At 37.2% G+C, this 25,802-nt stretch overlaps 1 protein-coding gene across 5 annotated transcripts in view; it reads right to left on the bottom strand.

The window, feature by feature from the left end:
- Positions 1-10,600: 10,600 nt before the first annotated feature.
- Positions 10,601-25,802, bottom strand: part of gabrb3 (gamma-aminobutyric acid type A receptor subunit beta3) — a 67,198-nt gene continuing 51,996 nt past the window's right edge. For 2 of the 5 annotated variants that reach the window (XM_084424886.1, XM_084424888.1), the window contains 4 exons: positions 25,301-25,453; positions 16,830-17,074; positions 16,255-16,335; positions 10,601-12,768 (listed from right to left, as the gene is read on the bottom strand). In XM_084424886.1, the coding sequence (XP_084281012.1) occupies positions 12,421-12,768; positions 16,255-16,335; positions 16,830-17,074; positions 25,301-25,453 (827 nt within the window). In that variant the 3' untranslated portion in view covers positions 10,601-12,420. The remainder of the gene's footprint in view (positions 12,769-16,254; positions 16,336-16,829; positions 17,075-25,300; positions 25,454-25,802) is intronic. The other 3 variants (XM_084424889.1, XM_084424890.1, XM_084424887.1) reach the window with 2 other exon arrangements.

Below are 25,802 nucleotides of genomic sequence, written 5' to 3'. Positions count from 1 at the left end.
ATTAAATGGAGGACAATGGAGACTTTCATTTATGACTCTTGCGTCTCAGATCTTTCTTCACATATGTTCTCCCCAAGAATTATCACGAGATCTTACCACAATATCACATACTCAAATTTGCTAAGATTTCCAGGTCTTGCTAAGATTTCAATATGAACTGAAACATTTTTCATAAAAAAATAAAAATAAATCACATTATCTGAGCTATGCTATCCACATTCATTTTATAGCTTTGTATTAAACAGTGGTCTAAACAGGGGTTCCAAAAACAATTTTTCACAGCAGAACCAGTTTGTACTTGATAACACCTGATGTACTTGTTACATCATATAAGAATGGCATCCACGGTAATGTTAGTCTTTCTGTTTATTCTGAGGTTTACTGAAGCCAGCCAGATCCCTGCGGTATCCAGATCAGATGGTTGACCTGCGCCTAGACACAACCACAACGCATGATGTAGTCAGCCGGATCCGGGCCGTATCCAGATCAGATGGTTGACCTGCGCCTAGACACAACCACAACGCATGATGTAGTCAGCCGGATCCGGGCCGTATCCAGATCAGATGGTTGACCTGCGCCTAGACACAACCACAACGCATGATGTAGTCAGCCGGATCCAGGATGTATCCAGATCAGATAGAGGACCTGCGCCTAGACATGACCACAACGCATCCCTGAAGTGTCAGCAGAGATTGTGTCAACTAGACTCTCCCGTGTGAAGACATGACAGCCATCGGCACTGATCCTCAACAAACCCGTCTCCATACTGGCATGATGACTCCGATCTTCAACCAGATGGAACTGGATAAATATTCTGAATGTTCTGATCCAATCTGACTTCTGACCTGTAATGCTGCCTGAATCATAATCATACACTCTTCGTTCACTGGCCAGAGGAGAACCGGCCCCCCGACTGAGCCTGGTTTCTCCCAAGGTTTTTTTCTCCATTCTGCCACCCGATGGAGTTTTGTTTCCTTGTCACTGTCGCCTTTGTTACCTTTGACTTTTGGCTTGCTTAGTTGGAGACACTTAATATTCAACAATATTATCAATCTGCCTGCATTGACACCATTATATGAGAACTGAACTGAGCTGGACGATGACATCACGGTTTTCTGCAGAGCGACTATATATATAAATAAACTAAATTAATAACTTTTTTACAATAACAATTAACCATCACTGTACTTACTTAAGCTGGACTATGATGCTATTTTCTTCTAAATCTGATGTACAGCAGAAACAAACTTTGTTGCATTATCTTCCTGTTATCACTGTAAAGCTGAAACAATCTACAGTATATTGTAAAAAGCACTATAAAAATAAAGGTGGCTTGATTTGACTTTACTTGACTTGACTCCAGTATAAAAAAGGCAGTGGCTAACATGCAATAGATGCTATTTATACTGAGTGTAAATAGTATCCAAAACTATTTTCTATGCACTAAGTGCAAATAGCGTTACATGCTATTTACGCTAAGTGTAGATGCTATTTACACTATATATGTAACATTTTAGTCCAGTTAAAGGTACACTGTGTAGTTTTTTATTAGCTAAAATCAATGTCTTCATTCATAAATATGTCCTCATTGGTGTAAAATTACCTCTGCCAATGATCTGACTTATCCTCATAAGCGAAGAATTTCTGATCTTGATTTATTGGACGAGTAAGTCCAAGGAGGCTTCCATGTCGTTCCGCCATTTTGAAAAACTATAATAGCAGAGAGGGACAAAAATCACTAGCCTACCTTAACGCGTTTCCACAACGCGTTCTAGTTCAGAGCCAGCATCACGTGACTGAAACCAGCTAAAACGGACAAGGAGATCAGTGAGAGGCGCTTGTCACTGCCCCGGCAAATTTGAAAGGCTGCACTGCACGGTACTTCATAATGCAGGATCATTCTTATGACGAGAAGGAGTCCTTGTCGCCAAAAAAATCAAAACATTTATTTTCAAAGGAAACGTGACCGGCGAATTAAAAAAAACGAGGGTAAATATCGGGATATATTTTCCCAGGTGGAAAGAGCTAATGAAGGAGAAAGACTTTGAAAGGGACGCTGAAGTTGCCTGCTCTCTTCTTGCAGCTAGATTTTATAGTTCCAAGTTCAAGGGGTTTCATTTTTATACCACATCTCTATACCACATCTCAGACATATCAGACTATACCACATCTCAAACCTGAATGGACAGCAGTTTTTTTTTATCGCAAGAATGATTTAAAAAAGATGATCATTAAAAAAAAAAAAGAATCAATGGCCTAGTGTCAGCTGCCCAATGCTGATCTGTTATTTTTGATAAAGATAAAATAGTACACCTCAAAGATCCTGTTTTATATCCCCATTAGTTAGGTGGCAGGGGGGAGATCAGATTAAAAATCTATTAGGAGCCAACTCATGGGATTCATTAGAGGAGAACTTGTTCTGCTTACAAGCGCATTTTCGACTTTAATTAGTAATACATGCTAAAATGAAGTTATCATCCCCTTTCCAAATTAGTTAGGGTAATAAATCACGTGCATACATACCAACGTGCCCTTTTATGCCCACACAGTGTCATTATAGTGTCTGTATGGTGTGTGTTGTGCATGATGAAGTTCAAGCATATCTGTGTTCAGTGTATTGATTTTCGTCGCTATGTTGGTTCATACAATTGGCATAATTACAAATGTGCTGTAATTTGAGGAATGAATGATGGAGAGTGAGCTGACTTTGTTACACAGTAAGTATCCCATCCAATATCCCATCCACTGCATTTCACAGCAGAAGCTGAGAGGCTGGATATTTATTGCAGTAATGAATGATCACACTAAAAAACAAGAAAATGAAAATGGACAAACCCACAACATTATAGAAACAATCAACAGAAAGGGGTGCTTTAACCATAAGTGATCCAACATGAAAACTAGCTCTGAATTTTAAAACTTCATTAAGGACAATGCATGTTAGGATTCATTTTTCAAAGTGTAATACATACAGACATTGTAACGGTGGCTATTTCAGAGGAACGAGAGTGGGATCCAGATGCAGCAAATATGGTACTTCATAATGCAGGATCATTCTTATGACGAGAAGGAGTCCTCGTCGCCAAAAAATCGAAACATTTATTTTAAAAGGAAACGTGACCGGCGAATTAAAAAAACGAGGGTAAATATCGGGATAGCTTTTCCCAGGTGGAAAGAGCTAATGAAGGAGAAAGACTTTGAAAGGGACGCTGAAGTTGCCTGCTCTCTTCTTGCAGCTAGATTTTATAGTTCCAAGTTCAGGGGGTTTCATTTTTATAATGACTATACCACATCTCAAACCTGAATGGACTGCAGTTTTTTTTAATCGCAAGAATGATTTAAAAAAGATGATCATTAAAAAAAAGAAAGAATCAATGGCCTAGTGTCAGCTGCCCAATGCTGATCTGTTATTTTTGATAAAGATAAAATAATACACCTCAAATACAGCATCCCTAATGCTGATCCAGATGCAGCAAATATTTTATTCAAACAAACATAAGTAAATATACAGGCAAAACTGATAAATGCAGACATGGGCAAGGCGACAACAGGCGCACACATAACAGGCGCACAATTAAATTCATAACAGGCGCTCTGTTAAATTCAGATAAGGGAGCTTCGTCGAATTGATTCATAATCCTTGATTTTCTTCTTTCACATTTATTTATAAATCAAAATGTTCAAATTTTACAGCGTGTGAACATATCTCCGATACTATTCTTTATAAAAAAACAATCAGATTGCTTTGATATCGCTACTTACAGTATATCCAACTTTCCGAACTTCCGCTACTAGCCATAGCCCGCTAGCATTGCACGCGTGGTCTCGCCTATCGATCGTCTTATTTACACCCGTATCACTGAAAGCTATAATTCGCCATTATAGCACATCTGCTATAATGGCGAATATATCAGATGTGTGTCTAACGTTACCTTTGAGTGCAGGTGAGGATACGTTCGAGCTGCATTCGGTGCAGTTAGAGCTAGAGTCCGTGGAGAAGCAGATCCGCGACCTACTAGAGAGGCAAGCCGAGCTGCGATATCGGCGATCAGCGCTTGAAACATCACGCGCCGATGCTCACAAGTCAGTGGTTAGTAATTTTTTTGACTCCGACCTCGTCTACTCCGTGTGTTTCTCTGCACAGGACCCTTGTACCCAGGACGCGATCATCCCTGGTTTCATTCACTCCGGCACCGACACAACACCATGGACCCTGGGTGATTCCACAGCGGAAGACGCGAGCCAGGACCAGAGCAAGGACCTCTCCGCCCCTCCCGGTCTCCCCTCTACGCGAGACGGAACGCGACGCTGTGATCATCGGCAGTTCCATCGTCCGGCATGTCCACGCTACCTCAGGTAAAGGTAAGGTGCGCACTCACTGCTTTCCTGGTGCTCGTGTTCTCGATGTAGCTGCGCAGGTTCGCGAGATCCTAAACGGTGACGAGCGCGTCGGAGCTGTCGTGCTGCACGCGGGAACGAACGACATCAGGCTGCGGCAGACGGAGGTTCTGAAGAAGGACTACAGGAGCCTGATCGAGACTGTACGCAGCACATCGCCTGAAACAACGATCATCGTGTCTGGACCGCTTCCCACGTACCGACTAGGACATGAAAGGTTCAGTAGATTATTTGCTCTAAATGAATGGCTAATGTCATGGTGTAATGAACAGAGACTGCTCTTTGTAAATAATTGGAATCTGTTCTGGGAGCGACCTAGGCTCTTCCGTGCTGATGACCTTCACCCCAGCAGAATCGGTGCAGCTCTTCTGTCGGACAACATCTCCAAGACGTTACACACACAGTCCAAATCACAGTCTTTGCTGTCCCAACTTAATTGATATAAGTACCAATGTAGAACATTATATAGAAACTGTGTCTATTCCTCGTTTAGTGAGGTCAAATATTAAATCTACTGTAGAATCTAGGAAAAATCTAATTGTGATTAAACCAGAAATTCTCAATATTAGTGAATAAAAACAATTTATAAAGCTAGGTCTTCTAAACATTAGATCGCTCACACTTAAGGCGGTTATTGTAAATGAAATGGTCACAGATAATAGTTTCGATGTACTTTGCCTTACTGAAACTTGGCTTAAACCAAAATGATTATTTCGGTCTTAATGAGTCTACTCCACCAGGATACTGTTATAAGCATGAGCCCCGTCTGATTGGTCGTGGTGGCGGTGTTGCAACAATCTATAGAGATATTCTTAATGTTACTCAGAAAACAGGTCACAGGTTTAATTTATTTGAAGTACTTGTGCTAAATATTACGCTCTTAGATGTAAGAAAGAAATCCCTATTATCTCTAGCCTTGGCTACTGTATATAGACCTCCAGGGCCCTATGCTGATTTCCTAAAAGAGTTTGCAGACTTTCTCTCAGATCTATTGGTCAATGTCGATAAAGCATTAATTGTTGGAGATTTTAACATACACGTAGATAACACAAATGACGCGTTAGGGGCTGCGTTTACAGATTTATTAAACTCCTTTGGGGTCAAGAAAAACGTCCATCGTCTTAATCATACACTAGATTTAATTATATCACATGGAACCAATCCAACCGATATAGATATTATACCGCAAAGTGATGATGTCACTGATCATTACATGGTAACTTGCATACTACGTACTGCTGAAATTTGTCATGTTGCGCCATGTTATCGACCAGGCAGAACAATCCTTCCAACCACTATAGATAGATTCTCAAATAGCTTACCTGATCTATCTCAACTGCTCAGTGAACCCAAACAAACTATGAGCACCATTTTCTCTAGTACATTAGACATTGTTGCACCAATTAGATTAAAAAAGGTTAGAGAGAAAACTAAAGCACCATGGTACAACAGTGCTACGCATGTTATCAAGAGAGAAACTCGTAATTTAGAGCGTAAATGGAAACAAACTAATTTAGAGGTCTTTAGAATCGCGTGGAAAGGCCCTAAAAGCAGCCAGGGCTGAGCATCTCCGCAAACTAATAGAAAATAACCAAAATAATCCAAGGTTTTTATTTAACACCGTGGCTAGACTAACAAATAAACAGACATCACCGGAGCAAAATATTCCGTGACAGTATAGTAGTAATGATTTTATGAATTTCTTCACTGAGAAAATAGAAAGCATCAGAAACACAATTGTAAATGTACAATCTTTAATGGTGTCTTATGATTCAGCCTCAATTATCGCCCCTCAAGAACAACTACAGCGCTTTACAACTATAGGACAGGAAGAGCTAAATAAACTTATCATTGCATCTAAACCAACAACATGTTTATTAGATCCAAAACCCACTAAACTACTGAAAGAAGTGTTACCTGTAGTGGAAGAGCCTCTTCTCAATATTATTAACTCGTCTTTATCTTTAGGTCATGTTCCAAGAATATTCAAGTTGGCAGTTATAAAACCTCTCATTAAGAAACCACAATTAGATCATAATAACCTAGCAAATTACAGACCCATTTCAAATCTTCCATTTATGTCTAAAATACTAGAAAAAGTTGTCTCCGCTCAATTGTGCTCTTTCTTGCAAGAAAATGATATCTATGAAAAGTTTCAGTCAGGATTCAGGCCGCATCATAGCACAGAAACTGCGCTCGTTAAAATTACAAATGATTTACTTCTAGCTTCTGACCAAGGCTGTATCTCAATACTAGTTTTACTCGATCTTAGCGCTGCGTTCGACACTATAGATCACAAAATACTCTTAAATCGACTACAAAACTACACTGGTGTTCATGGACAGGCATTAAGCTGGTTTAGATCGTACTTATCAGACCGCTACCATTTTGTCTGTTTAAATGGGGAAATATCGAAGATAACGTCAGTAAACTATGGAGTGCCGCAAGGATCTGTGTTAGGCCCTCTGCTATTCTCAATATATACAGTATGCTGCCACTTGGTAATATTATAAGAAAACATGGAATTAATTTCCACTGTTATGCTGATGACACTCAGTTATATATTTCATCACGACCAGATGAAAACACTAAATTATCTAAATTGAGTGTGTTAAAGATATAAAATACTGGATGACGTGTAATTTTCTGCTATTAAATTTAGATAAAACTAAGTAAAGGTATTACTTATTGGTCCAAAAAACTGCCCACAAAACCTCTTACAATACAACTTTAATTTAGAAGGATGTCCTGTTACTTTATCCACTACAGTAAAATACCTGGCTTCTATCGCGTTCTTTAAGATCACTAAATTCAAGGCTTCTGGTCATTCCTAGGATATCTAAGTCCACTAAAGGAGGGAGGGCGTTTTCACATTTAGCTCCTAAACTCTGGAATGGCCTTCCTGATATTGTTCGAGGCTCAGACTCGCTGTCCCAGTTTAAAACTAGATTAAAGACATCTCTTTAGCCAAGCATTCACATAATACTTACCTTTTATACTACAGTTGAATCAGATCGAATGCATTAATATTATGAACAGCAGCTATGCTAATTATTTCCCATCTGCTTTTCTGTTGTTATCTCGGGACGCTAGTCCCGAGGTAAATAGAGTTTGTCAGCTCCAGTTTGTATCCAGCCTCTCATGGAAACTTCAGATGCCCCAACACCCGTGAAAAGACGACTCGACGCCTGTGAAGAGACGACTCGACGCCGGCGATATGTTATGCCCTAAATTAATACATGATTAACTAACTGTATTTTTCTATGAACATTTCTGAAATGCACTTTCTGTAAAGCTGCTTTGAAACAATATGTATTGTGAAAAGCACTATACAAATAAATTTGAATTGAATTGAATAACATCCATAGAAGGACAACACCAGACAAAGAACATGAGAAACACTTGGGTATATATACACTCAAGGGGAGATAGGCGAACAAGACACACAAGGGGAACAATCATGAACTAATCAACTAATAAAGTCATAAAAGTCCAACATAAAAGTCCACACAAGACAAGGTCAGCACAAGACAGGAATCATGACAGACATACTGCAAATAAAGGGAATTAAATAATACAAACGGTAGGTGAAAAGTAAGTTTAACTTGGATTCAATTGCATTTGAGGCTTTTTCACGATGAGTCATATAGTGTTGATTGCCAATTAGCAGAGAGTGTGTTATAAAACTAAAAGACGGTTGACAATAAGCACTTTGATACATGTGATTTTAAGGCAACCGATAGAGGTCAAAATGGTAGTTCCCCAATAGTGTCAGGAAAATTAAAACAATCATGAAACATACAGAAATATAAATCTAGAGCTTTCCTCATCGCTGTGTCCTTCAAATGACTGATGGTGAACTGATGAATCACTTGTGTTAAGAACTTGTTCAGCTACATTGGCAAGACATGATCTCAGCACCACCACCACTGCTGATTAATACATATATTAAATGACACCAGTCACATGTGCCAGTAACATTAGTCATGTTTATGATGCCTAGCCCTTTATGTTAAACTCAGCCTCCTAGACAGAAGCAGTGCAGATGGGGGAGGGTTTCTGGTATACAGCACAATCGTCTGGTTTGGAATGTAAGATTGAGTTTGATGTTTTTATTGACTAAAATGTAAAAAAAACAATGTCCTGATGATTTTTATTTTGTTTTGCTTTCCCTTCTTTTTTTTTCTCCAGTTCCTGCTGTTCTAATCTCAAATACTGTATCTATTCCTAACACTGTTCAAACCTAATACAATAAGCTGGAGTTTGTATTCAGAGTTATTATTCCCCTAATACTGCTTTTGCATTACTATGAAATTGGATGCATTTTGAAGTGTTCTGCTCAGGTTTTGCAAACTTGATGCAAGCTTGTCCAATATGCCCTCCCAAAAACACCTGATAAAGTCTGTTGTGATTATTGTGATAAATATACAGGGGGTTGGACAATGAAACTGAAACGCTGGCCAATATAGTGTTGGAGGTTTCACACCTGTTGGCTAATCTTCACTGATTTTACAATCCATCAGTAAGAACAGTGTAAAAGTTGAATCAATAGCACAGCTGTACATAAAATATTGCAATCCACACAACAGAATGGGAGACACATCAGAGTTCAAAAGAGGACAAATTGTTGGTGCACGTCTCGCTGGCTCATCTGTGACCAGGACAGCAAGTCTTTGTGGAGTATCGAGAGCTATGGTATCCAGAGTAATGCCAGCATACCGTCACGTAGGACGAACCACATCTGACAGGAGTAACTGTCGACACAAGAGGAAGCTGTCTGAAAGGGATGTCCAAACCCGGATTGAATCCAAAAATCATAAAACCACAGCTGCCCAACTCACTGAAGAATTAAATGCGCACCTCAACTCTCCTGTTTCCACCAAAATTGTTAGTCGAGAGCTCCACAGAGACAAAATTTATGGTCAGGCTGTTATAGCCAAACCTTTGGTCATTCATGCCAATGGCAAATGTCAGTTTCATTGATGCCAACAGTGTAAATCGGTGTAAAACTACAGTGATGAGTCCACCTTCACTGTCTTTCCCATATCCGTGATAGTTACGGTGTGGAGAAGCCCCAAAGAGGGTTAACACCCAGAGTGAAGCACGGGGGTGGATCAGTGATTGTCTGGGTGCATCAATGCCAAGGACTACCGAACCATGATTCTGGAGGAACATTTGCACCTAATGGTTCAAACACTGTACCCTGAAGAAGGGGGTGCGTGTATCAGCATGATAATGCACCAGTACACACAGCAACACTTGTGACAGATTGGTTTGATGAACATGAAAGTGAATTTGAACATCTCCCATGGCCTGCACAGGCACCAGATTGAAATATTTTGGAGCCACTTTAGGGTATTTTGGAGGAGCAAGTCAGAAAACAATTTCCTCCACCAGCATCACATAGTGACCTGGGCTGTTCTGGAAGAGAAATGGCTCAAAATCCCTCTGGCCAGTGGCCATTGTGGAGGACTCATTATTACACTCAAGGACTCAAGGACACTATCTGTCATTCCAAAGGCGAGCTGTTTGTGGAGAAACGCGACATTCTCAGTTTTCAATTCCATTACTAAACCCAAACAATAAATGCCGTTTAGATGCTCTAAAAGTGATCACTGATCGCGCATGGCCGTCATTTTGTCCTCTATAGTTACAGCACGAAAAAAGCCAAGAATGAACATATGAAGGTTTTGTTGAAAGATAAGAGTACAACTTACTGAAATGTATTATCCCTTTTGTAATCATCTCCAATAAGTTTCAACCCTGAAAATTTTCAATAAAGCTTGTGAACAAGTCGTCATTTAAACTTAAATTGCAATAAACTGACTTTAAAAAATGAGTTTTCAAAAATTGCTCAACTTATTTTGATGAGTTAAAGCAATGTAAAAACATATGTTGTTATAACTTACTGATCATATCATTTTTTACAGTGCAGCTCGTCAGTTATAACTAGAAAATTTTACTAAAGAGAAGAGCATATTGCTAAAATCATAAACCTATTGTTTAAATATGTACACTATATTTTAAAAAAGAGCATTATATTTTCCTTATTTAGTGCTTACAATTCAAAATGTGTTTCTATGTCAAAAATGACTTGAAATGATGGAGCAGATCGAATTATGCATGATGTTGATAATGACAATAATTAAAGTATATTAAAAGCACCTCATTATAATTTGAAATAAGGCAAAACCAATTATTTGAAAGAGTAAAATTTATTCCATTTCCTCATATTGTCCTCTGGACATTCACTCCTCATTTATCTAATCATTTAAACACATTTCATAAATAGAGATCTGGTCATTTGTGAGGTGGACTGTACAGAATAAAACCTCAAAAGTGAATATTAGAAAAAAAGAAAGAAAGAAAGAAAGAAAGAAATGGGTCACATGTGGATTGTGGGTTATATATTTACAACATACAATAGAAGAGGGAAGAAAAGTAATTAAAGAATTAATGAGCATCTACTGACACAATGCAACTGCAAAGCAACCTGTTGGAATGGCTTGTCAACAGCACATACGGGATATTTGAAAGAGATTTATAAATATATTTAGATGGTTTGCAAGCATGAGTATACAACATGACTCTCTAACCAGTTACCAGACAGCAGTTTTCGGCCCCTGAAATAGAGTAAGTGCATATGACCGATGGTAAAGAAATCTGCCAAAACAAAATCAGATACAATCAGTGTAGAATCTCTAAATGCAAACAATATCATGCTGTCTAAATCTGCTATGTAATCATTGTTGCTGTACACAAGGATATAATACAAATGAATCACAACAAATATGATGTGAATACTGGCAATCAGAAAAACACAGACCATTTTCATGTTGGAAGAGAACCTGAGACAAGTTGTGTATTGATGACAACATACAATTCCCTCAAATGCGTTAGGAGCTTGTCCATTTACCTTAAATAAAATTACCCTTAAATAACCCTAACCGGAAAGGAAATTAAATAAAATGATGTGTTGTAAATGGGCCATACGATGTTTACATAAGGCCTACAATGATATCGGAAATGACTCAGGCATTCTTTAAAAAACAGAGGAGAATAAAACACACAAACCCACTCTCACTTGAAAATCATACAGTATTTGCTACACATCTACAAAAAAAAAAGAAAAGAAAAAAAAAAGAAAAACACAATGCTAGGATTGTCTGTTTACTTATGCTTGATATTCATGATGGCATCATGGAAATCCTTTGCAGGCCCTGATTTAAATATTCCACATTTGCAGTGTTTTTTTTATGTTTTGTTCTTTGTCCTCATTTTTGATATCCTTGAAATGAGATAAGTGTACAATTATTATCTTATCTTACATGTACTGAAGCACTTTACATAATGATTGCAAAAAGTGGCGTATAATCATATCAACCCAAGGCGGATGGAAATCATGTTCCAAAAGCATATCATAACATGATTATATACAAACGTTGTCTAAATAAGATCATAACGGCAATGTTTAGAACAGCTGATGTTTACGTAGCAAGCTCTGAAACTGAAGACGTGATTTGACCTTGTTATATTGCATTTCCACAACAATGTAATCTTCTTTTAATATTAATCACCTGCGCTCCGACAATAAAGATTCATTGGCATGAAACGTTTGCAATTAGCATCTCTCAATCGTAATAACATATCGACATGTACAAATTAAAGACAGCTCCGAGTGCATCATGCGGAAGTCCCGTGGCTTCAAAAATTGCAACGTATGTACAGAGATAGTCTTTAGAAAACTGATTTTGTGTGTATGTGAATGGGAAGTTTTTTTTTTTTTGAGTACACATGTACTTTATGTGAGCATGGGCGTATGATGAGAGTTTTAGTGCAGGTAGCATTCCATCGGAACCCTTCTCAACATCACAAGGGTTCAATGTAGAAAAACCTTGGTTTATATGGCGTGGAAGTACGTCCCTTAAGTACGTCCGAGCAAAGAAAAAAAAATGTGAATTTTCCACTTGGCAACATGAAAAAATTGTGACGGGGCAAAAAAACCCCATTGACGTCTGAGGCCTAATTCACATAATAGAGCCAGTAGATCAAATTGAAAAGAGAGAAAGCAGCGGGAAATATTATCCGTGACCATCGATCGATGGCGTTCACGTCTGTGAGGTCAGGGATTTTGATTTTGAGCTGGGAAGAGCGTCTGCGTAGCCGTGGTTTCTTCGACTGCACGTTCCTTTCAATGCTGTGGCGGCCCTCGGGCCGCGCTGTGCTCTGTTTGCGATACTGGATCCCTGAGTTATCGAACACCATTGAAGTGGAGTTTCGGGCTTCGCTGACGCTGGTGGTGATCTCGTTCCCGGCCACCTCATTGTGGATCTCCAGGGTGGTCAGAAGGATATTTCCCTGGGAATCCACCTGCAAGCAGAGACAATCCTGGTTACCACGTTTTTCTTTCTCTATAAAGCCTACTATTAAGTATGACACTCAACAAAAACACATATGGAAACTATATAGATAGGTTCAATAAATATTCCATTTAAAAAGCTATATGATTTTTCAGTAACACTTTACAATAAGGCCTCATTTGTTAACACTAGTCATTGAACTAACAATGAGCAATACATTTGTTACAGTTTTCATTTAATGTTAGTTAATAAAAAATACAGTCGCTCATTGTTTTCATGTTAGTTCACAGTGCATATGAATAGTATTTCATAGTGCAGTGCATTGCACAGTGCAATATTTCATATTGCACAGTGCAATAGTCTTTTCTGACTATTATTTCATACAGGGTCCAAAAAAACCTTTAAACAGTGAATTTAAAAAGTAAATTACTCAGTAAACCCCCCTAAACTACTTAGACATTATTAAAGTCAATGTATTTGTTTTTTGGATTATGAAAAGTGAGGATTTTGTGGTTAGTTAGGCATGTTAGACAAGCTACAATGGAGGCGTTCACATGACATACATAAAGAATGAAAGAGCCTTCAAAACAGTTCTTTGCACATAAATGACAAACAACTCGATTTATGTGGCTATGATTTACATGTCAAATAATGTCAGTTACATTATGTATCCACTACAGTGGAATGCTCACAAGAAAATAAATAATAATAATGGTATACTGTATATGTAAAGCACTGCCATAGACACATGACACAGACATGAATTACTGCTGAAGTGCTGTTCTCCAGTACAACACACAGAATCCAACAGAACTCATTTTATAATCAATGGTACTATAAATCATCAACATGCTAATGCATCATTGCAGTAACAATATGACAATGAGATGCTCTAAACAAGCCACACATTTCAAAAAGCAATATTCTGTATAAGGTTGTACAATTGCAATGTCAAATCATATTTAGGTTATAATCTGAGCCAGTGTAAATAAGAACAAGTTGGGCAAGTTGTTAACCTTACAAGAATCATATTAGGAAGCAAAAGTTCTCATATATAAGGTGTGATACTTTAATGTAACCTAGGTGATATGTGGGAGTCCTTAGGCCTTGTCCACACGTTTTTTTTCCCTTTTTTTCTCTCTGGTTTGGCCTTCCATCCACACTGAGACTTTTAGAAAACGCTCTCCCAAGTGGATAAATTTGACAATGTCGTTTCGTGGACTGTGAAAGCGGAGGTATTTGTAAACGATGACGCACGTTTAGTCGTGTGACGCATTTTGAACTGATAGATGTATGTTTATACCTCTATTGTGCCTGTTATGTGCTATTGACTTTCACACTGTTGCTAAAGATATGTTTCTTTGTTCACTCTTCATATCACAGTCCTGCAAAGATGAGAGAAAATTTGATCACAATTGCTGTCTTGTGATAAAACATGAGAGCAGTTGCGTTTTAGACCAAACATATAATGGTGAGTGACACTGACGCGTCAGTGAATGGTGAGATATTTAGCTAAATAAAATGATCCTGCCAGAAGAATAGCATGAGAACTTTATGATGTCTGTTCCATCTATATAATCTCAGTGAGCTTTTATGAGGTTTTAATCATGCGCAGTAAGGTGAATTTAGTGTTTTCTGACGATTCAGTGTGGATAAGAAACGTTTGGAAAACGCTTGAAAATGCTAGTGTGGACGGAGAGCGCTTTTTAAAAAATGTAAACGCCATTTTCAAATGTACAGTACAGGCCAAAAGTTTGGAAGCATTACTATTTTTAATGTTTTTGAAAGAAGTTTTTTCTGCTCATCAAGCCTGCATTTATTTGATCAAAAATACAGATTTTTTTTTTAATATTGTGATATATTATTACAATTTAAAATAATTGGTTTTCAATTTATTATACTTTAAATTATCATTTATTTCTGTGATGCAAAGCTGAATTTTCAGGATCATTACTCCAGTCTATCACATGATCCTTTAGAAATCATTCTAATATTCTGATTTATTATGAGTGTTGGAAACAGTTCTGCTGCCTAATATATTTGATGAATAAAAGGTTAAAAAGAACTGCATTTATTCAAAAGAAAAAAAATATAATTTAAAGTAAAGTATAATTTAAAATAAATGATAATTTAAAGTATAATAAATTGAAAACCAATTATTTTAAATTGTAATAATATATCACAATATAAAAAAAAAAATTCAGTATTTTTGATCAAATAAATGCAGGCTTGATGAGCAGAAGAAACTTCTTTCAAAAACATTAAAAACAGTAATGTTTCCAAACTTTTGGCCTGTACTGTATCCGGATTAATGTAGACGTAGCCTAAAAAAGCAATATATTTGTCACATTCCTATTTTTATCATCAACAACAACAAAAAAAGTGTGTTTATTAAATGGCGCATACACAGACCGCATGTGGAAACAGCAAAAGGAAATAAACACACAAATGTACATCCATAACACACAGCTGATTTCAAAAATACAAAACAACACTGTAAACAACAAAAAACCCTACAAAAAAATTATAATAATCTAGAACACTTAAAAGTGTTTGAGTGAAATGAGTCTTTACAAGTCATGAGTGGAAAAAAAATCGAAATCTTTTTTTCCTCTAGTTAATTAATTAAAATAACAGTATGAAACAGGAAGAAAAAAAACCTCCCATTGCTAAATGACAGAAGTAATTGCTATTTTGCTGAACAACAAGCTCAGGTTATTTCTCAAGAGGAGGTCCCTCCATGATATATTGTTTATTTACTGCTACCTCTGAGTCTCTGCAGTAATAAATAATTCAGAAATACATTCTTGCAAAAATATCATTACAGCTCACTTCATAATCCTGATCAGTGTTTGTGATGGGGCAAATGAGAAAACAGCTACAGAGGTCGAGTACGGTATATAGTTGTGTTATGAGATGGTGTGTACTGAACCAGAATTTTTAACTGAACGAATGAATGGACCAGAAATCACGCCATTACACATGGAGAAAGAATGGACACAAAAGAACAGTGGTTCTCAACTAGTTTCGAATCAGAACATAGATTTTGCATTGGACATCAAGTAGCGACATCAAGTCCAAAAATATTGTCCAAAATTAAATGTCTCTACAATCAAATGTTGTAATATATTAGCATTACATGAACTGAATAAGCAAAATAAATAAAAATTATGTAACATTTTTTATATGACAATAGTAAAAATGATGTATTATTTCTTGCATTTTGATGGTTTCATGCTCTACAGTAAAAAGATGGTGATTAATATAATAGAGTCTGATTGAACACTCAGCCTTGAACATTAATAATAAAACATATGGGAAGCATTTTCTCCTCCCCTTTAAAATTGAATATAAGCCTATTTTTTCGCTGCTTTGAAACAGACCCACCAGTTGAGAAACACTATTTTGCACTAAATGAGAGGGAAACTGTTGCTAGGAGGATTTCAGGACGAAGCTTACAAACGTTGACAAAACAGCCAGCAATACACACACTCACCCCTTGTGAGTGACGGTGGCCTTGTACCTGATTGGACTGTTTAACAGATGATGGCTTGCAGTTGCCTCCCTCTTGAACAGACTGGTCAGAAAAGCACAAACAAGAGTTTGTCCTCCATCTGAGCTTCAGCACAAATGCTTTAACCTCAAAAATCTCAACTTGAGTCTGGAATTTGTCTTTTGATTCAAGGAAAAAATGACACATATTTCAGGACATTGCTGTTGCTGCGCAAATGTCAGTGGCCATATTTCTGACACAATATTCCAGAATTAAACATTTGCAGGAGGAAATACTGACATTCCTCAGGACTGGGAATGACCTAAATAAATAAAGTAAATAAAGTGAAAGAAGTGCAGAATTTTCCAGGTGTCAAAGTAGGAAAGAACACTGTACAACTCTTAGAGTTACAGTTACTTAGAAACATCACATTCTAGTTTTTTTCCTGTTTCATGCCTTTGTATTGTTTCCCCCAGGACTACCATACCACAACCTTTTATTTTAAAAAAAGAGAATGAAAATCTAACACTCAATTCATTCTTCACACTGGCATCGTGACAGATAAAAAGGACTTTTACCTTGTTGCCATCATACTTGCTGCGGTCGTTACTGGCTTTCTCAGCTTTCTCAGCCAATTTCTTCTGCATCTGAGGCCCTCGTCCAAAGAAAATATAGTTGACGAAAGCATATTCCAGCAGAGCCAAGAAGACAAAGACGAAGCAGCCCATCAGATACATGTCTATGGCTTTGACGTACGGGATCTTCGGAAGTGTTTCTCTCAGGTGGGTGTTGATGGTGGTCATGGTCAGCACAGTGGTAATACCTGTATGGGAAATATTTATATTTAAGTTATATTAACCCTTTCCCAACCATTCATGAGATTTTTTTTAACTACCTTTACTTAACATTTTCTTATATTGAAACTGTTTATTTATTGTTGTACTTGCCAGTTTTGCTGCAGAAAAAAGAAACAAGCGATAGAAGATTGCTTAGTTACACACATGTAGGCTAATGTGATCATCAAACCTTCAACAGCATATAAATCAACATTAAAGAATGAAATGCTGAACCCACAAAGAGGTATATGACTGTAAAAGCTTTCGATCTTGATCTACAGTATGTTTGGATCATCGTTCTGAATCCGATCCAGATAAAGTCTTTGACAAAAATGAGATTTTCTCAGCTTTTCGTGCAAAATGGTGTTTTTTTTTTAAATTTAACTTTCCCACATTCAAGTGTGGATAAAAAAACAAAACAAAAAAAAGAATGCATTAAGCTAAAATAAAATGGTTTCTTTTTGTTTTTGTTTAAAAGCACAGGCTCTGTTCTTTTTTTTCTCATATATTAATTTAACAAAATAGTCAGGGGGCCATGACAGTTTTGTGAAAATGGTCAAAAATGTTGGCGCTGGCTGGCAACTTAAAAAAAATAACAATAAAGATAAAAATGCTGGCGGGGAAAGTGTTAATTTAAAATATTAATTTAAAGGTATAGTGGAGGATCTTTCCGAATTTTAGATAAGACCCGCCCTCTCCACTTTTTGAATAAGTTTGATTGATTCACCAGAATGATTGACAATTAGGAGGACCAATAGTATAGGTGATCCACCCGGAAGTAAAACAATCCTCCATTATACCTTTAATAGTTCACCAAAAATAAAAAATTGGTTTTGTTACAGAAAAAAGAACATCATATGACATGAGGGTTAGTAAATAATAACAGAATTTTCATTTTCGGGTGAACTATCCCTTTAAACAGTCACAATGTATGGTCTAGGAAGCAAACTATAAGGTTTACACAGACAGTATGTCTCAGTACAACCAAGTGTAAGCAATTTGAAAGTACATGCTGATGGAAGGCAGAACACACTGACTGAAATTTCAGGGAAGGACTCAGCCAGGGATGAAAGCGCTCTCAGTTGACACTTCTGTTCCAACGCCCACCATGAATCTGGACTCTGAGAATGGGTGCTACAGATCGAGTGCTGTCACAATGTTTAAAATGCCAGATCCGAGCCCTGCTTAGTAAACGGAATTACACAACCACAACACTGTCAAATCTAGCTTTGAATAATCCACTTATGATGGCAGTAGCCTGGTTACCTTCATAATTGATTGCAATACTAAATAAAATGCTGTTTTATCCCTTAACTGACAGTCTCTGAACCTTTAATCGCCACTACAAAGCCACAACACTGCACCCTTTTGTATATTATACATTATGTGAGTTCTGACCTAATTAGCTGATTAGATTGGATTCATTTGTACAGAGGCCAGAACTGAGAAATCAAGAATAACATACAAGGTATAAAACAGCATGACTGATCAACTTGGCCACAGCTGAAGAGAATAGCCCAGCACTGTTGTTGTTTTTTCTTCCCTTTAGTGTCTTCCTCCCTTTCTCCAAGCTTTCCCACATGCTATTCATATTTAACAGAATGTCTTATATTATAGATTATATTATATAAATAGAAAGGTCAATAGCATTTTTTTTATGCTTTTTCTTGATTCTATGCTGTGATACTCTATTCTGTTTATTCTGTGAGTCAATCCTGAGTCAGTATTACTGCCAGTTCAAAGAGGAGCGATACTCCAACTGCTCAAACACCCACTCAAATATGTACAAACAAGCACACACACGTAGAAGATAATACAAATATACTGTTCAAACTCCTACTCTATAAAATATCTCCATTATTTTTCCAAACTTCTTCCAAACACCAGCAATCTGCCATTATTCAGGGTTCTCTCAAGTGATGGCATCCATGTGTGGTGAATTTTGGGAAATGATGGTCGTAGATAAGAGTTTTTTTATTTTTCTGAAATAGACTATACCACAATAATAAACTGGCATGAAAAAGGATGTAGTTATAAAATGTTTGTGGAGACACTAAAAACAGCAGAAAATGTGTAAAGACAATTGGGAGATATAAAGTCAGAATTGCGTGACAAAGTCGCAATCGCGTGTTATAAAGTCAGAATTGCGAGTTATAAACTCGAGATTTCTAACACGCAATTGCGAGTTTATATCTCATATCAGAATTGCGAGATATAAAGTCACAATTATCTTTTAAAATGTTTTCGTTATTTAAACAAGCTTCCATAGGACACAGTTTAACTTGGTTGTATATCTACATAAATTTTGAATATTTTTTTTTTTATTTGATGCCACTAACCTGACAAACTTTGTCAAATCCAGTGATTATTTTATTATCAAAAGCACTTTTATCAACCTATTAACTTGTAAACATGACTTTCCAGGCAGACTGATAAAAATCCCTGTAAGCTTGCACCCCCACAACTTGTGTGAAGTCAGCCAATCAGATTGGAGCTTGCCAGATTGAGAAAGTGCTTTCCAGTTTTTTGAGCAATATGTATCAGTCAGATGGTCAGCGAACAGACTGTGGGCGTTCTGTGGACGTGCCGTCTGAAAGTGAGTCTAGTTGCGACATACTGGTATCTTGATGTAACTTATCGCTGCTTTGTAGAAACAAAAAAAATCACTGTCAGTGTGCAAACAACGTCAAAGGCATATTTGAGGAAAGTTTTTTTTTTCCAAACAATGAAATAAGGTTCGGAGCTGTTTGGACCCCAAAATTCATCAAAATATATATATTTTTTTGTGATCTGAAAAAGAATGTAACTCAGGTTTGTAACGATGAGGGTGACAGAATTAAAACATTTTTAGATTAACTATCCCTTTAACACTTGTGGGGATTTCTTTCAGCCTCTGCTCTGCATATTTGGTAGTTTTACCTTTCTGCAAACAGACATAAATCTGCTTTACGAACATCGGCTCCGTTAACGCTGCCACTCAAATCAGTATGTTTGTTGCTGACTCTGCTGTAGCCAGTTGATGGTACTAAAGTGTGAATATGCCTGACTGGAGCAAGAAATGGAACTGTCAATATTTCTGTTGCCCTGCAAAGAACCAACCTCTTCCACAACAAACACAGAAAGACTTCATCATAGACGGGCTAATTTCTCAAACAAACTGCCAACTTCTGTCCCAAATCACATAGCAAAACTACTTGAAGATCTCTCCACAGAGAAAGTGATGTCCATCCTGACTATGACAAGCCAGATCTTAGCTTAGATCTCGAGCACAAAAGTTATACACTGTTACTTTGGGTTTTTCCTCTAATTAAAGTGTAATTAGTGCAAGGCAGTGTGCTTTACAGGGGGCCTTGTCTCCGTCACATTCGCAATCCCTAAGGAATGCCTTTACCTCGTTAACGAGAAAAGGGTCTTGTCGACTGACTGCAAAGCAGCCACGTCCTAGTTTCTACCCTGAGCAGCATCACATTAACATTTAAAGTTACATTTAGCACAATTCCAGGAATTACAATCCAGGCACTTTGCGCCCGTGACTTTGACTGGCCAGAACATCTCAGACAGTGAATTTTAAAAGAATGTACATGCTTTTCTTATTTTCTCTCGTCTCTTGACTATTTAAATGGCTTTAATAATTTAGTGTTCACCCTAATGCTGCAGTGAACAGGTTTTCCACGGAATAAAGTGATTTCTGTTCAGGATTATGAGGTGAACATTCTTTTCATGGATTTTGACAGACATTATGCATATTCTAGCAGTGTTCCCCAACCTATTTCGTTTTATGTATCCCCACAGCCCCATCAGTAAGTCTCAAATAGTCCCTCATCGACCAAAAGAAGAAAAAAAGGAATTGGTAAATTTTTCATTGCAGTGGATATCAATAGGCCTATAGCATCATTAGTCGAGTAAAGACATGCACTACATTTGTCTGATGTCTTTATATAGGCTACATACTGTACATAATTCATCTAAACAATTTATACACAGCTTGTTTTGGTTATTGCTTTATAAATTAGTAGAATGTGTTAATGGAGCTACACAAAAGACTTAAAAAATATTTTTTTTCTTATGCTCATCAAGGCTACATTTATTTTGTCAAAAAAACAACAACAATAAAAACAGGAATATTGTGACATTACAATTTAAAAATAAAAAAATTCTATTCTATTCTATTATATTTGAAAATGGAATTAATTCCTACGATGAAGCAGAATTTTCAGCAGCCATTGTGCCAGTCTTTAGTGTCATATTTTTAGGATTCTTTGATGAATCAAACAGAATTTATTTGAAAAATAATTTTGATATCTTTTTTATGGGGTAATTTTGTTTTATTGTAAATGTCTTTGCTGTCACTTTTGATCAATTTAATTCATTCTTGCTGAATAAAAAAATAATAATTACTGACCCATATATGAATGAATGAATGAACAATCAAACAAATAAAGTATTATACACATTTTAAATTTTATTATTATTTATTATTTTATTTTAATAAAATAATTTTACATTCTACCTACTGCTGAAGAATTGGTACTGACTGGTTGGGAACAGCTGCTCTGTATTAAATGACCGGTCTGTCATAAATTCATAAGCTGACAGAATTAAGTGTACAGAGCATCAACAATTTTCCTGTGAAAATGTGAGCTGTCATAGAACTGCACAAGTTCAACTAAAATTAGCATGTCTAGTCTTTCAGACCTTTTATTCACAAGCTTTATTACTAGAGTTGAATATTAGAACGTAGAATACAATTTAACAACCATAGAGATCAAAGAAAATGGTTGGCACTTCACTCCCACTGTGTGTTCACTGTAAAGGCCTGAGTCCCCAGAGTGAGAGAGGACATGTGTGGGCAGATGGATGCCTGTCCTAGCTTACATAAACTCAAAAGCAGCATTCTGGTGCGAAGAAGAGAGGGCTGCACACGGAGCACATTGCATTGATTTGTGCAATGACCAGGTCACAGCAAGGGAGGATCAAACTCAGCTCAGCACAGAGAGTTCAGCGCAGAGGAGTTACCTAACCAGAACAAACATACCTTCACACAGACCTGTCTGCAGCGAATAGTGTGGGATGTCGTTCTTTTGAGTTAGACTTTTGAAAGTGAAATGCACAACATCGACAAACACTCAAGATCTATATCAGAGTTCTTTCAAGCACTTTGGCCAGATGAGTTTAGTCAAAGTTCCTTTAAAGGAATAGTTAACCCAAAAATGAAAACTTTATCTTTTTATGTACCAAACCAGTTGTACAAAAGATGAAATTTTGAAGACCATCATGGCCACTCTTTTCAATACAATGAAAGTGAAGATGGTCAATATTCAAAATGACAAAAAATACCATTATAAAAGTGGTTAAAATGAGTCCAATCTGTTCAGTCAATCTGTTGATAAAGTGTAAATACCTTTCTGAATGGTTTGTTTAAGAATCTGACTTCACCAAATAAATCTATAGTACTATTTCAGAAGACTTAGAATAGATCTGATATGATGTGATCTGTTATGATATTTTTATGGCGCATTTGGGTTCTTTTTAATTCTATTCATTGTAAATGATCCATTCTTTATAACTGCATTGAAAATTCTCATTTTAAATTCCATGCATAAAAAGGTCATATAGGCTTAGAATGACATGAGGTGAGTAAATTATGACAGAACTATTCCTTTAAGGCAAGCCAGTAAACTCAGTTGCCATCTTGGTAAAATCTTTGGGCAGCTGCTTCATTGCATGTCCTTTTTTAACAAAAGGAAGGATGGGACATGATTTTATCAAATGGGAATTGAATGAATCATAATAAGCAGCTGTTACATGACAGAATGGAGCCAGACTCAATGCAAAAGTATTATAAATGTAACTCATAATGTGCTTTAGTCATTAACCCATCTTGAGATCTTACAATAATCTCCCCAGAAAAGATCTACATGCCTGTCCACGTCAGCAAAACAATCAGAAGACACCATTGAAACATCATCCACATCATTCAATATGTTTGCTTCTTGCATCATTTGATAACTTCCTTTCTGAAATGAAAGGAAGTCCTTAAGTGTGCTGCAGTAATGCAGTGCGAGATATAAGGCCGGGGCCGGCCGGATGTGGATGCAGGGAATGGATGGAGTCAGCGAGGCAGTGGGAAGTGGCGAGACAGAGGCATTTAAGCCAGAGATTCATCTGTGCTGCAGCATGCCTTGGGATTGAAATGGAAGTTAAATGTAATTGTTTTCTAGCTACATTGATCCCTTTGTTTTCATTTGGCTGCCTGGCTGTGGGAGGACAGCAGAAAAAGACAAAGAAAAGAAGAAAAGAAAGAGAGAGAGAGAGAGAGAGAGAGAGAGAGCGCTACAAAATAGACAGAGGGGGTGGGGGGCCTTATAATGATGCGCAGAGGCAGGTGAGATGGGTGGTATATGTGTGGGGGACCCAGGAGACTCTTCCCTCCCAGTGTAAAGTGTTCTCATTTCTCCGCTTAACATGGTTAATGAGGACAATTTCCCTAAAGAAGGCCCATATCCAACATATCACATCCATCTCAAAGAGCTGCACCTGGGTGCATGAACAAACACACTCTCACGCACATTAAACATGTAATTACAAAGATATTGTACTGCACTCTGTGATCTATCTCTGTGATTTAAAAATGCACAGATGATAATTTGGTACATGCATGAAAGACTCTACAGTAGAAGCTTTTGTAAATCTGAGCTCATTCGCCCCTAGTCTGGTGTCCACACAGGCAGTGAGTAGGCTGGAGGCAGTGAGACTGAAATTTGGTTTAAAAGGCGCTCACAGTAGCTCTGTTTCACAACCAAGTGAGCTGTCCTGCTGTCTTCTGGGCAGCATCCTGACTGAAATGGAACAATCTGCTTAAAGTAGTTCAGCTATAGCTTCTGGTAAAAGGTGGTAAGCAATACTACAAGAAAATAATAAAAAGTAGTCAACTACATAAAAGCTATTTTGATAGCGTGGCAAATCACAGCGATACATATGTTATTATTAAATTATACTATATATACACCGTTCAAAAGTAGGGATCGGTAAGATTTAAAAAAATATTATTACAATTTAAATTAGTTTCTATATACATACATTTTAAAATGAAATTTATTCCTGTGAGAGAAATGCTGAATTTTGCATTAATCCAGTCTTCAGTGCCACATGATCCTTCTGAAATCATTCTAATATGCTGATTTTTGTTTAAATATTATTATCAATGTTGAAAACAGTCAATATTTTTGTGGAAACGTGATACATTTTTTTCAAGATTCTTTGATGAAGAGCAACAGGATTTTTTTTTTACAATGTAAAAGTTTTTACTTTTGATCAATTTAATCCATTCTTGCTGAATTTTAATTTCTAAAGAAAAAAGATAAAACGTACTGACCCCAAACTTTGGAACGGTAGTGTATGTATATAATTCTACATATAAAAATGGATATCATTACTTTTCAAACCTACTGAAAAATTATTACAATATTATTTTGCAACTCAAAAAGTAGCTTGAAAAGCCACACTGTTCGCTACTAAAAAATATAGCAGTCACACATAAAGCACTCCTTACGTGAAGCGCACAGGAGACACAAATATTTTATACTACATCAATGTAAACAGTAAATTCTCAGGTTTTTGCAAAAAGATTCCTTAAAATTTGGACAAAATTTCGCAATGGGAGAGTGCCTATGAGATGCCTTAAAAGGCTGTTTATGCAGGGTTTTGAAACACAGCTTTTGTGTCCTGCGACTCACTGCAGCTGGAGAGTTTCTGTAGCTTTTCGGGCAAACTGTGTCACTCCTCATTCTGGAATAACAACATCAGAGCGAAGACACACACTGAGAACTGTCTCTCTCTGTGAGCAGTCGCTGTAGTGTGTCGAAAGCAATGGGTTTGTGGCTACCTGGGTCTACCCTGTTCCTTGTTAAATGATGCATGCGCCCCTACAATATCTGTCTGTGTATGTGTCTGAGCTAGTGTGTGTGCCAGTGTTTGTCTGGAGGCAAGATCCAAGAAAAAGTAAACCAAAGGGAGGGTGAGGACTCTGAGGAGACCTGGAGTGTGTATAGAAAAAGTTACAATTCAAACAGAATACTGAATGTTGGCGTTCTAGTTATTGGAACATCCAACAATGTGCTGTTAAATAAAGCATGCACTTCCAGAGTGGAAACGACAGAGGACATACATCCTGTCAGATGCATACAGGACATGCTAATGAATAAATAGCATACCTAATGCCACTCTGGCAGCTGAGGCATCATAGTTGATCCAGAAGGAGACCCAGGACAGGATGGTGATCAGGATTGAGGGCATGTAGGTCTGCAGGATGAAGTAGCCAATGTTTCTTTTTAGCTTGAAGCTCAAAGATAGTCGAGGATAGGCACCTGTTAAAGAAATGAGAAAGATAGTTTAAGAGAACGAAAAAGAAAGAGAAGCAAAGACTGAGAAAATAAATAAATAGGGAGACACAAGATGGATATTTATTTCAAAGAGCTTTGGAGCAATTCTTTACATTTTACATCAGTAGCATTGACAGCACGGGTAGCTTTTGTTGCTATGGCAACAAGCAAGCGTGGACAAAAAAAAAACAAAAAAGCGTGATTTGTTGCAGCTTAGCCTTGAGCACAAACACCACAGTGTGAAAGGAGACAAAAAAGAGAATGAAATATTGAGTAAATATTAAATGTTAAAGCCCCTTATGAAATCAAAACTATTATGACTTGTAGTCCAAGT

Source organism: Rutilus rutilus (genome assembly GCF_951802725.1).
Source record: "Rutilus rutilus genome assembly, chromosome: 12".
In the NCBI taxonomy this organism is placed as follows: domain Eukaryota; kingdom Metazoa; phylum Chordata; class Actinopteri; order Cypriniformes; family Leuciscidae; genus Rutilus; species Rutilus rutilus.
The sequence above is the reverse complement of the archived record's forward strand: the minus strand, read 5'-3'. Positions and strand labels throughout refer to the sequence as shown.